Source organism: Benincasa hispida, chromosome 7 (assembly GCF_027475165.1).
Source record: "Benincasa hispida cultivar pf3 chromosome 7, pf3_genome.v1.1, whole genome shotgun sequence".
Classification (NCBI taxonomy): domain Eukaryota; kingdom Viridiplantae; phylum Streptophyta; class Magnoliopsida; order Cucurbitales; family Cucurbitaceae; genus Benincasa; species Benincasa hispida.
The window spans coordinates 62,012,289-62,025,719 of record NC_143484.1 but is presented as its reverse complement, the minus strand read 5'-3'; the positions used below and the strand labels follow the sequence as shown (position 1 = coordinate 62,025,719).

At 37.3% G+C, this 13,431-nt stretch overlaps 1 protein-coding gene across 4 annotated transcripts in view; it reads left to right on the top strand.

Annotated features, from left to right (window-relative positions):
- Positions 1 to 1,608: 1,608 nt before the first annotated feature.
- Positions 1,609 to 13,431, top strand: part of LOC120070074 (alpha/beta-Hydrolases superfamily protein) — a 38,116-nt gene continuing 26,293 nt past the window's right edge. For 3 of the 4 annotated variants that reach the window (XM_039021920.2, XM_039021918.2, XM_039021921.2), the window contains exons 1-6: positions 1,675 to 2,058; positions 2,138 to 2,227; positions 2,824 to 2,885; positions 6,792 to 6,892; positions 7,639 to 7,728; positions 8,588 to 8,710. In XM_039021920.2, the coding sequence (XP_038877848.1) occupies positions 1,802 to 2,058; positions 2,138 to 2,227; positions 2,824 to 2,885; positions 6,792 to 6,892; positions 7,639 to 7,728; positions 8,588 to 8,710 (723 nt within the window). In that variant the 5' untranslated portion in view covers positions 1,675 to 1,801. Of the gene's footprint in view, positions 2,059 to 2,137; positions 2,228 to 2,823; positions 2,886 to 6,791; positions 6,893 to 7,638; positions 7,729 to 8,587; positions 8,711 to 13,431 lie in introns of all 4 variants that reach the window. The other variant, XM_039021917.2, reaches the window with a different exon arrangement.

Below are 13,431 nucleotides of genomic sequence, written 5' to 3'. Positions count from 1 at the left end.
TTAAATTAGGGGTTGCTTAATTATATTCGATATAATTAACGTTTAATTTGTTGAAATTAAACGAAATTGGAGAGTTAATATTTAAATGTTGATTTAAATACCAATTACATGAATAAGATTCATGTTTAAAATTAAGTGTGTGATTAATTTAATATTTGATATTAAATTAAATCAATTAATTAAATATGTTTAATTAGTTATAAAATCCAAATTAATTCCAATTTTGATTTGATTAAAGTATGAATTTATGAAATTAAATCAAGTCTTTAATTAATTTGGAATTAATTGAAATTGAAATTTGGAATTGGGTTTTTAAAACTAGTGATTTTTTCCCACATTCGGGAAGAATGAGGTGTAACCTCCATATAATCACATAAATCCCACCTTCAATTGTTGAGCAACTGCTGGCTTTGGAGTGTCCTGAGATAGTTTGCACGTTTGAGAGTGATAAAACACTATGAAATTGAAGAAGAAAGTAGTTAATAAGCTGGAAAAAAGTCTCTGCTTCATTGTTCTCATTCCTTACATAAAAACCCACAAAATTCACTTACCAAATTCACTCAAATCTGAATTCCACCACTCAAATCCAAGGTTGAGAATAGTAAAAAAGATTTCTTGGTGGTTCAGGATTGATTTGGAGCTGAATTGGAGTGAAGAACAACTTGGAATTTGAAGAATTCATCAAAAGGTATGTAACATGAAACCCATTTGTGATTTTTTGAAAATGCATGCTTTAAAACTCAAATTAAATGTAATCAAGGTGTTTATTGATTCTGTTTGCTTCCGGTGCAGAATGTATATCCTTTCGTATAATTGGTTGGGTTAGTCGTTAGAGTTAGTCACTGGAGATGATTGATGGAGTTGGTTACCAAAGGTGATCATTGAAGTTGCCTACCGGAGGTGGTAGTCATGCAGCGTTGGATGTTAGACATTAGAGATGGTCGCCATAGATGATTGCCAAAAGCATAATTCATCGGAAGGAGGTTGTCGTCGAGTTTGGTCCCCAGAGGTGGTTATATAAGCACGTCGTCAAAGTTAGACGACAGTAGTTGAGAGACGATCGTTGTTGCTCAAGTTGGGTGTTAGAAGTGATCGTTGGAGCATGTCACTTGAGTTAGTCATTGGTAGTGACTGGTGGGTGTAGTCATTTGAAACATTGGAGGAAGAGAGAACAAAAGATTGGAAGATGAGTTTTTTGATAAATGTGTTAATTTAATATTAAACCGTGTTGAATTAAGTTGGTGGAATTAGTTATTTAACATTGACTTGTGAAGTTGGTGGGACAAATACTAGTTTGTTCAATTTTAGTCATTGCATTTTCAAATGTCAAATTTTATCTATTGTACTCTCAATAAATCTTAAATTTAGTTATTGAAAGTTAATTTCTTTTTATCGAAATTAGTTAAATACTAATAATAGTTTTTATAAAAAAATTATATACAAATACATTTTCAAAAGTTATGGTGAAAATGCTAATAAAAAATAAAAAATAATAAAAATTCACAACAAACTAATAATAAAAAGTAAATTTAAGATTTATTAAAAGTATAAAACTTAAAATGAGAGATCTAAAACTATATAGACCAACATCGAACCAACTCCAGAATCGACAGAAAGTGATACGGCAAATTACATTTCTTCAAATTGGGACCATTTCAACGAATTAATTAATCAATTCCCCTTTTTCTTATCTACCTCGGGCCTCCCTCTCTTTATAGTTTATTTAACACCACCGATGAGCGTTGGGTAAAGTCAGATTTGGCAATTTCCCCTTGTGTTCCACGTCTCCACTTCTCCTCTCATGGATTCCTCCGGCTCCGACACCTCCGATCCAGTTTCTCCCTATCAACTTCTCTCCACAGCACTTTCTCTCATTCCTTTCTCTCACTTTTTCTCTGCGTTCCTCACCATCTTCCTCGTCTTCCTCTACAATTTCTTCGAGATTCATCTTCTTCACGACTTCATCCGTGCATTCAGAGGCGACCGCGTTTCCATCTCTGCATCGGACCCCGACTTCTACCAATCTGTTGTTTCCAAGTGTCGGATTCTTCATGGCAGGTTTCTTCCTGTTTCCTTACTTAATGCCATTGATTTGCTCAATTCCTTTACTTAATGCCATTGATTTGCTTCCGAGCAGGTACTCCTCAACTCCATGGCTTTGCAGTCCTCATTTGCAGACTATTTTCCTCAGCATTTTTGGGAGGTCTCCGCCTGTCTCCTATAAAAGGTCTGCCATTACTCTCCCCCTTTCATAATCCGTTCGCACTTATGATTTTGTTTCTGGATGCTATTCGGCGTTAACAGAAATTAAAAGTTAAAGAAAATGAACGAGAGAAGAATAACTGAAAACAAAAAGAAAAAGAGAACATATTGGTTTAGGCACAAGGGTGCTTTCAGGGATTACACTGTAGCTATATGTCATAATTATTTTGTAGGACATCTAACGTTCAACTGCTTAAACGTGACTATGAATGACATCAAGATAATGAGATGAATTCTATTTCCCTTTAGCACGTGTGCCGATTTTCCAGAAGATTGAATATAAATGGAAAAGAGTTCTCCTAGGGGAAACAGAAAAAACGCTCTCCTGCAAGAGGTTTTTAAATTATTTTGAACACTAGCATTAAATTTTCTGTTTTGTCTATTCCATGTATTAAATCTCGTCCACAAGGGATTAACAATCATATTGGATCATCTTGGCCTGATCTTGCAGTATTCATTATGGTATAATTGGAACCACCGTTATGTCTGCAAATTATTTTTCATTTTCTATTAATACTTCTCTTACATTTTTATAAAACGAGTCCTATGATTTTATCTCAGGCAGTTATTTCGTGTACCTGACGGTGGAACAATTGCTTTGGATTGGTTAAGGAGTTCTGATGGTAGGTTTCATTTATTCCCTCATCATTAAGAATGTTCTTACTTCCTCGACTATTTTGTCTCTGATCTTAGTAATGCCTTGTATCTTGATATTCGTCCATGAACAGATTCCCAAAAGTGTGTTAAAAGAGGTTTGCTTATCGTGACAATCTTGATATGCCAATCATTTTCTTAATTGGGAAGGGTCCATTTTATTTACCGTTAAATTCCAGTTTCTCTAGAACTCACAACTTTCTTTTCCTTCTAATTCTAATTCTAATTCTAATTCTAATTCTTTATTTGAAGAGATTCATTGATGAAAGAAATAACAGGACCTTAAAGGGCTCCCAACACCGAAAGGTGAATAACATAAAAGACTCAAATTGGAAATCAAAGAAGATAGACTATAATCATCACATGGATGTAAAGGTTTACAACAATACAAAGTATGAAAGAAAGTTAAATCCAGAAAGCTAACATGAATTGCGAAATTGTCCCTGAAAATCCTTGCATTCATTTCACCCAGAGATACCAAAAGAATACAGGGTTTATAGTGAATCAAAAAGTCTTTTTTCGCACCATGGGAGGGATGACCCACAAAAATTGAAGCTAGAATACCAGATATGTTGTTTGGAAAAATGATTGACCAACTAAAAGCTTCTAGCATTCTTTCTCAATATTGAGAAGCAAAGGTACGATGGACAAAAAGTTGACAAGGATGCTATAAGTGAGAAAATTCATTACACACCAAGATGGAGTGAGGGTGAGATGAGGCATTCTTCTCTGTAAGGAAACAACTATATTAATTCAAGGTCTTGGAAAGGTTGTAGCAATACCCCACAATTGTAATAGGAATCATACCCAAAAGATGTATTAGCCCCATTGATGAGACATCATCAAACATGGTTAGTCACAAATTCTATGATTGAACAAATAAAATGCTAAGGGCGTTTAAAAGATCCTCCCAAAATATGTTTTGGCCATAAACAATTGTTCACCGATTGATAGTATCTACTAACAATAATATTGCAACAAAGAGCACCGTGTTTGTGCAAAAGTCTCCAAATCCACTTAGCAAGAAAAGCCATATTTTGAAATTAAGAATGGTGAACACCCAGACTTCCCAAGAGTTTTGGAAACTGAGTTTTCTCCTGCTAGTGGAATAAATCTTATGGTTTCGCTCCCAAAAGATCTCCAATCAAATGATATTTATAATTCTCCGAACAAGCAACTTATACTAACTAGTAGTACAAGTGGAAAATCTGGGGTTGAACTACAGAGAACTGATTTAGATTTCTTAATTTCGAAACTTATAGGATGTAACCGGGTGGGTTGTGAAAATGATTAACGTAAATTGTGCAAAAATTAAAATGGTGGGGCAGTAAATTAAATGCATGGAGTGAATTGAGTGAATTTTTGTGTGGAAGTTATCAATCGAAACAAAACACCTAGGTTGGGTCGGCCTAGTTCATTCTATTCCCTTTCAATTCTATCATGGACTTAATCATAAGATCAATGTGAGATTTTCAAATTAAAACTTAGCCTATTTGTTTAGAATCCTAACCAGTAGTCCTTAAGATCGAATTAATTTAAAGAAATAGTGAGAATCCTCCATTGATCAATAAAACAACAAGCATTAAGATTAAGGGCAACTCTAAGCTGAATAATTGTTCGTCTAACCAATTATTCGAGAGAGATTTATCTAGATTAGAAAGTAATGCTTATCAAATGGAATCCCAATTTGACTTCACAAACTTAACCCTTGTTTCTAGGTGATTAACTACCTAACCATTACAAATTAGGGGTAATCAAAGCAATCAATCACACTAACATAGTTAATTTGTTAGATTATCCCATGCAAGATAGATTGAAGAACAATTCGAGATGAAATCTCATAAAATTCATAACAATCTCAGCAGAATTACAACCCCTCAAGCTAAGTACTTATCTCTTAGCCACAAATCATGCTTTAAAACCAACAATCAAGCTCTAAGATGAAGCTCTAAGATGCTAAAAATGGGAAGAGTTTACTGGAGAAGGAAAACGAGCCCAAAAATGGCAAAATGACATGATAACCTACCTTTTGGACAGAAAATGCGATATATAGCAGGTGTTGCAGCATTGCAACGCTGCGCAAACCAACGCGTGCCTCCGTCTGGCATTTGTAACGTTGCAACGCCATTCTGTTTCTACGCAAAATAAGTAGCTTCTGGCCCCAGCGTTGCGCAACGCTCCGACTGAGGGCAAACTTGTAATTCTTTGGCAATCTTTCCCATTTTGTGCAATTTAGCTCCCAACTTGGCCGATTTATCATCTTTTCGCCCCAAATGCTTCATTCGACCTCTTATACACTCAAGGCTTACAAAATCATCAATTAAACACATTAAATATCCTAACGATCACGAATTAAGGAGAGGGAACACATTTTTGGTGCTATTAAACACCCCCAACTTAGCTCTTGATCGTCCTCGAGCAAGGTAGAACAAGCAATCATACAAAAATAATCAGTTCACCAAGCTACAATGTTCCTCACTCAAGCTTCAACAGTCAACTCGAATCATACATACAATTGATTAGGCAATCAAAAAGCATTCAACCATTTTAAGACAAATTTGGAAATTCGTTTCAAGTTTTGTCATGCATGCATAAGCACAAAGTTATCTATTTTGAACATGAGCAGACCCGGAATAGCCTTATGAACCCTCAGTTTGTTTTCCCCCTACCTTGGCTCGAAAGACACGAAATTAGGTTTCCTAAGTTCAAAGTGGCAATGTCATTCAATCGGAGTGGTCAAAATCGATCTACTCATCATCCTTATTACATATTTCTTTTCTCTTCCTTCTTACTTTCTCTCTCTCTCTTTTTTCAAATGGAGAGGAAACTTCAGCAAGGAAGGTGGCTTTCGTCTTGGCTTGCCCACGCTAGTTACGTGAAAGACATCCAACTACGGGCCAACTTCCCCTCAAAAGTGTCTAAGCTTATTCATTCCTTTGAGGCACTTTAACTCAGAGGGAAACTACGGGTGTCATAATCGCCCCAGGTTAATCATACCCTTGAGGAAGAGGAGTAAACCCCTCCTTGTTCCTACTCCTTTCATTTTTTTTTTAGGGTGAATGGTGATGTCAGTTGACTACATCTCAAAACATGCATTACTAAATTGAACCTTGGAAGAACTAATATCCGTCACTAAGGCCTTTCGAAGTGACAACAAACCGATGGCCTCATAATTCAATTATAAGAAAGCAAGAGTCAAGATAGATATGCAAAAAGCTTGAAGATGCATGAAAAAAAATTGAGCAAAATTTTCAAAAGTGCCTAGAAAATCATGGATCCTTTCTTCCGACCTATTCTCATGCAAACACAATTCATACGAGTGCGTCATAGGTTGGTCATAGCAAGGAACAAAATTTTATTTAAAAAGTATTTATATATAATAAGGAACTCACTTATTATATATATATATATATATATATAAATACTCCAAACCATAATTTTTCTTTAAAAAGTGTATATATATATATATATATATTTATTTATTTATTTCCTTTTTCCTCCTTAGGTTCTTCAACTTTCTCATATTAAATCTAAACATCTCCAACTTCCAAGTCCAACTAAAATGAATCTGAATTTCCCAAATATTTAAATCAGTTATGAATTAAACTGAATTGACTCAATCCAATACTTCTTTCTTTAAAATTCAAAATGTAACCCAGATAATTCAAGATAATTAAAATCAAATTACCTTAAAATTCGAGATGTTACAATTTTAGACCTTAGTTGTAATATCCTTAAAATTCAAGATGTTACCTTTAAAACCAACGTAATCCCTGCTGAATTCATGTATTGGATACTAAAAGCTGTCCACTATTTTTCAGTAATCAAGTGATACGTGTTATTGGATACTTCCCTAATTTTAACCTCCTGGGCAGTTGAATGTTATGGCTTTGGCGTGAATGTTACCACTCCTGACTATGAGAAAACACCAACTGTTATAGTCATTCCTGGATTAACCAGTGACTCATCTGCAGCTGTAAGTTATATTCATTTTTCCAACTTGTATGCTAATTTTATAATCTTATTTCCTGAATTTCCCAATCGATTTTCTAATTTTCTTCTGTTTGCACAGAGATGCCATATTATTATTGCCATTCATGGTTATTTTCTACAGTTCGTGCCAATTTATTATAGCCTTGACAGATAGCATATACTCCAATACGAAATATAAAAGGATATCAAACTATTACGTTTTTTTTTTTCGTTTGAAATGTCATGTTAATCTACATACCAGATTCTAGGAGTCAGGAAAATATATCATCATGTCAAAGGCTAGTGCTAGTAGTTGTATGTAGAAGGGGAGTTTCAATAACATCCTGATATGTTTGAACACGTTAATGATTGGACGACACATTCTTCTTCATAAAAAAAATCATTTAACAGATGAAAGTTACACGAATACGTGAGTATAAAAAGCCAAAATGAAACAAAGACATCTATTTTAACTATTAAATGTCTTGATGTAGAATTTTATATTTAGGAGAATGTGAAAAGAATTATTGAAACTATTACAATAATGCATAACAATTCCATTTTATTTTTTCATTTTACATTAACAATACTGACTCAATTTTGGAATGAGAAAATAAATGATGAATTCAGATATAAGTGCAAAACAGGGCGTACATGAAAATTTTTCACCGTTAACATTTGGCCAAAGCTTTTATATACATTCTTTAATGGTTGTTTTGTTGACCTCAAGGTGGTGTACTTTTTTTACAGTACATTAAGCATTTGGCATTCAGGATTGCAAAACGTGGATGGAATGTCGTTGTGAGCAATCATCGCGGTCTTGGCGGCATATCACTAACTGTAAGATTGTTATTAACTTTACACTGTAGGCATGGCTTTAACCTTAAAAGCTGGACATTATGCGAAATTCTACAACACACCTTCCTCTCAATCTTGATTTACTTATTTAAGAGATAATTGCAAAATATACCTCTGTGATTTTTGTTTTAAAAATGATTTTGAATACTTGTGTAGTTTGCAAATTTGCACATTATATCCTTTTATCATTTAGTTTTAACAGATTCCATACACATGAGTTGGAATTTCTTGGATAAGATCTTAAGGAAGAAAGACTTCAGTCTTCAGGTTTAAATGGAGATCTTGGATTTAATTGCATCTGGTCTTCGTAATGTACAATTTGTTTAATTTAGTTGTGTAGAAATTAGAGGAATAGAAATATTAATCTCCTCTTTTTCTTATTCAATATGTGTAGATTAGGTCTTCTTATATAGGAGAAAGACCTTTTACAAATATGGAAAGAATAAAGATAATAAAGGAAAAAATATTCATATACAAATATAGAAATTCCAACAAGTTGCATATTAATGACTAAATGTACATTACTGCTTTGACCTAAGGACATCTTCAGGGAATGGGTTGCATGAAGTTTCAATCAACTATTGATGATTTTTCATTAGTGCTTGGGGGGGTTCTCAACTATAGCCTTTCAATGATTTTTCATTAGCCCTTGGGTTGTTTTTGTTCTTTTTTGAACAAGTCTCTGTTTTTTAATAAAAAAAGATGAGGTTTCAATCAACTGTCTGGATGTACTATTTTTCGCACTGATTTTATTTTCCGGATGATTATATATATATATATATATTATGATTGTTTTCTTTATATGTGTGATTTATCTTGGTTCTCCTTGGTCTTTGGTCAGTCTGAACGTGTCTATAATGCTGCATGGACAGAGGATATAAGGAGAGTTGTTGGCCATATTCATAGTCAACATCCAGAAGCCCCTCTGTTTGTTGTTGGAACTAGTATTGGCGCAAATGTTCTGGTATAAGTATTTACCTTTGTAAACACATTATAAATTCATGTTTTCTCGACTGAATTGAATTTTATCATAAAACCAGCCAGCCGACGTAAAAAAGTAGGATAGCTCAAATTTGCCCTTAAATTCTTCTGGATTGGTAGGCTTATGAAGCTTATAACAGTTTAAGAAGGTGGAAAATGGTTATGGGATCAATGGGGAAAATTTTACTGTGGACTGTGTGTAAAAAATAAAAGAGTAGGGAAGAGAATAACAACACAGTTACGTGGAAACCCTAGTGTAGGGAGAAAAACCACGATAGACACTAATTTTTATTATTAATTCTGATACACAAAGTACAAGAGAATAGGCCAAATAAATAGACTAGTGGGAAGCCCTAGGGTACACATACTTACTAAAATGCCCCTAGGGTTACAAGCTGCTTTTTCGACACTTCCCCTCAAGTTGGGGAGTAAATATCAATAAGACCCAACTTGCTGACACAGTAGTCAAAGCTTTGTCTCAGTAATCCTTTTGTGAGCACATTTGCAATTTGCTGATTTGAGGGAACATAAGGAATGCATATACTTCCGTTGTCAAGTCTTTCCTTGATGAAGTGCCGGTCGATCTCAACGTGTTTTGTTCTGTCATGCTGAACAGGATTATTTGCAATACTTATTGCTGCCTTATTGTCACAAAACAGTTTCAAGCTCATTGTCTTGATGAAGATCTGACAACACTTTCATCAACCTGATCTCTTCACTTATCCCTAAACTCATGGCCCGATACTCAGCTTCTGCACTACTCTTGGCCACAACTCCCTGTTTCTTGCTCCTCCAAGTCACAAGATTACCCCAAACAAATGTGCAACACCCTGATGTTGATTTTCTATCAACAACAGACCCTGCCCAATCAGAATCAGTGTAGGCTTCAATGCAGCGTTTATCAGACTTCTTGAACATTAACCCCTTACCTGGTGTACCTTTTAGATATCGAAGGATGCATTCAATTGCTATCATGTGTTCTTCACAAGGAGCCTGCATAAACTGACTAACGACACTCACTGCATATGAAATATCAAGTCTCGTATGAGATAAGTATATCAATTTCCCAACTAACTGCTGATACCTTTCTTTATTGACCGGAACACTGTTACTAGTATTGTTGAGCTTTGAATTATATTCAACTGGGGTGTCAGCAGGTTTGTACCCAGTCATTCCTGTTTCTGTTAGAAGATCAATCGTGTATTTCCATTGGGACACTGAGATTCCGTCCCTAGACCGGGCTACTTCCATTCCGAGAAAGTATCTTAACTTCCCAAGGTCTTTAATTTCAAACTCTTTGGCCATCTTTGCTTTGAGTTTCACAATTTCAACATCATCATCACCGGAGAGCACAATATCGTCAACGTACACAATGAGAACTGCTACCTTCCCTGAAGTTAACTTCTTTGTAAAATGTGTATGATCTGAATGCCCTTGGGTATACCCTTGTCCTTTGACAAATGTGGCAAATCTGTCAAACCAGGCTCTCGGAGACTGTTTCAACCCATATAGCGACTTTCTCAGTCGGTAGACTCGCTGTTTGAACCAATCTTCAAATCCGGGAGGAGGATTCATGTAGACTTCCTCCTCAAGTTCTCCATTGAGAAAGGCATTCTTTATATCCAATTGATGCAAGGGCCAATCTTTGTTAATTGCAACTGATAGCAATACTCGGATAGTATTGAGTTTAGCTACGGGAGAAAATGTCTCGGAGTAATCTACCCCAAAGGTTTGAGTAAACCCTTTGGCAACTAACCTGGCTTTGTATCGATCAACAATCCCATCTGACTTGTACTTTATAGTGAAAACCCATTTGCACCCAACCATCTTGTGCCCTTTAGGTAGATCACCTGGTCCCACGTTCCATTTTTCTCCAGAGCTCTCATCTCCTCTATAACAGCAGCTTTCCAAACTTCAGTTCCTATTGCTTCCTGTATGTTACTCGGTATCACCCCTGCATCTAAACTAGTGGTAAAGGCCCTAAATTCTGATGACAGGTTACTATATGTCATGTAACTATGCATGAGGTACCTTGTACATGACCGAATACCTTTCTTCAGAGCTATTGGAAGATCAAGAGAAGCATCATATTCCTTCAAACTGTCAAAATTTCCATTGTGATCACTAGTCTCCTCTTCCTGTTTCTCATTTTCAGAAATCACACCTTTTTCACCATTATCTTTAGTATCACTCACATTTTCTAGAGCTGTGTCTGAATCGTCATTCACTGTCGTCTTCCCATCTGCTATAGTGGTGCTATTAGCACCTTTCCCTCCTTTTTCCTCTCTGCACTCGTTAGTACAAGTATCAATCTCATTAATTTCAAGAATACATGTACCTGATGTCGGGTTTGACTCAGGACCAGAGCCGGAGATGCAACAGGTGACGTTGTTTCCTTCTTGAGATTTTTCCTATAGTATGTTATCCATGGGACTTGATTGGTAGGAAGGATAGGACCAACATGTTCGGGAATAGGGGCAGGCTCCAAGAGAATTGTATATGTGGACCAGTTAGTCTCTTCACTAAAGGTCTCCCCTTGAAGATGGCTAACAGGGAAGAAGGGTTGATCCTCAAGGAAGGTGATATCCATGGAAACAAAATATTTGCGAGAGGATGGGTGGTAACATTTATACCCGCGCTGATGGAGTGGATACTCAACAAAGACGCACTTTTGAGCACGGGGGGTAAATTTCGTGCGGTTTGGACCATGGGAGTGAACAAAGGTAACACAGCCAAAAACTCGAAGTGGTACATCGGAGACTAAACGAGTCGTAGGGTATGACTCTTTTAAACAGTCTAAGGGGTTTTGAAAATTGAGGACTCGGGAAGGCATTCGGTTGATTAAGTGAGTAGCATTAAGAATGACGTCACCCAATAGGTAAGACGGGAGTGATGTGGATAGCATTAAGGACCTAGCAACTTCTACCAAATGATGATTTTTCCTCTTTGCTACCCCATTTTGTTGGGGAGTGTAGGCGCACGAACTCTGGTGGATAATCCCTTTGGAAGTAAGAAACTCCTAGAAGGAAGCTTTAAAGAATTCCTGCCCATTGTCACTTCTCAAAATACCAATCCTGGCATTAAACTAGGTTTCCACAGTGGCATAAAATTGCTGGAATACAGATAACACCTCGGACTTATCAGTGAGAAGAAAGACCCAAGTAAGCCGAGTGTGGTCGTCTATAAAAGTGACAAACCAGCGTTTTCCTGTGGAGGTTGTGGTTGGTGAGGGACCCCAAAAATCACTGTGAACTAAGTTGAAGGGTTTGGATGGTTTATAGGGCTGGGAGTGAAAGGAGACACGACTCTGTTTGGCACGAATACACACTTCACACTTTAAAGAAGACACATTAATATTGCGAAATAAATGCGAAAATAAATGTTTCATGTACTGAAAGTTCGGATGCCCTAAGCGATAATGCCATAACAGATAATCATTCTCAGAGGTAGAAAATTTTAAGGAGACAAGGCTAGTCCTATAATCATTCCTAGAGAAAACATCATCAGTTAGAAAGTAGAGTCCCCCATCGTGCCGGGCAGTGCCAATCGTTGTCCTCGAGCTTAGATCCTGAAATAAAACAGAGTCAGGTGAAAAAACTGCATGACAATTCAAATCTCTTGTAATCTTACTGATGGATAACAAATTATATGAAATTTTAGGAACATGCAAAACGTCCCGCAAAACCAAACTCTCAAACGGAGATAAATCCCCTTTTCCGGCAACAGGTGCGAACAACCCATCTGCAATCCTAATTCGTTCGTTACTAGCACTTGGATAATATGAGAGAAACTGATCAGAGGTACCAGTAAGATGATCCGTCGCCCTTGAGTCAACAATCCAAGGTTTTTTACCGTTCACACTAATAAGACCAAAAGACTGTATATTGCCTGACTGGGCGATGGTACTGATTCCAACCGTACTCAGGCTGGTCGTATTGTCAACTGAGGGAAACACAGGTAGGATATTTGTAGTAGGTAAAATAAGGAAAGAATTTACCGGGCTTTCATCTGGGTATTGGGTCAAGCCACAACCGGTTGGAAATGGGGCAGCCACTAACAGTTGGAAGGAAATCGACGACTGGAAGGTAGTTGTCGGCTGGAGGCGGTTGTCGGTCTGTTGTTGGTCGAATGCGCCTAGGGCAGAATCGGAGAGGTCCTGTTCTCTTTGCCAGACGAGTGGGTTCGCCGGATCTGACGCAAAAACCCTAGGGTACGCCGGCGCAGTTGAGTTTTTGCAGGTCGAAGCCGAAGCCCTAGGCTCGATCGGAAGCTGTCGAAGGTCTGAAGCCCTAGGCGCGATCGGAAGCCCCACCCTGTTCGTCGATCGGAAGCTGCAGGTCAAAGGCGCGATCGGAAGAGACACTGTCTACCGAAGGGTTGCTGTGGATGCGGACGTCCCCGATCGGAGCCAGCTTTGGTCCGTCTTGCGATGGGTCTGAGGGGTTGTTGCGGCCGTACCTGATCGGAGCCGTACCTGAGGGATCAGTTGATGGCGGTGCGAGACAAGGCATATCGGCTCTGTTTGTGTATTCTTCAGATCTGTCCATGTGCGGCTCCCATTGATGGCGGCTTTCTGTTGACTGCAACTGGATGGCAGAAATTAATTCCGGTAAGGCAGCTTGAAAACACTCCTTTATCGTGGCTCAAATAGCAGTTTTCATATCAAAACTCGAAGATCCACCAGCTGAAGGCGACTGTGGATTG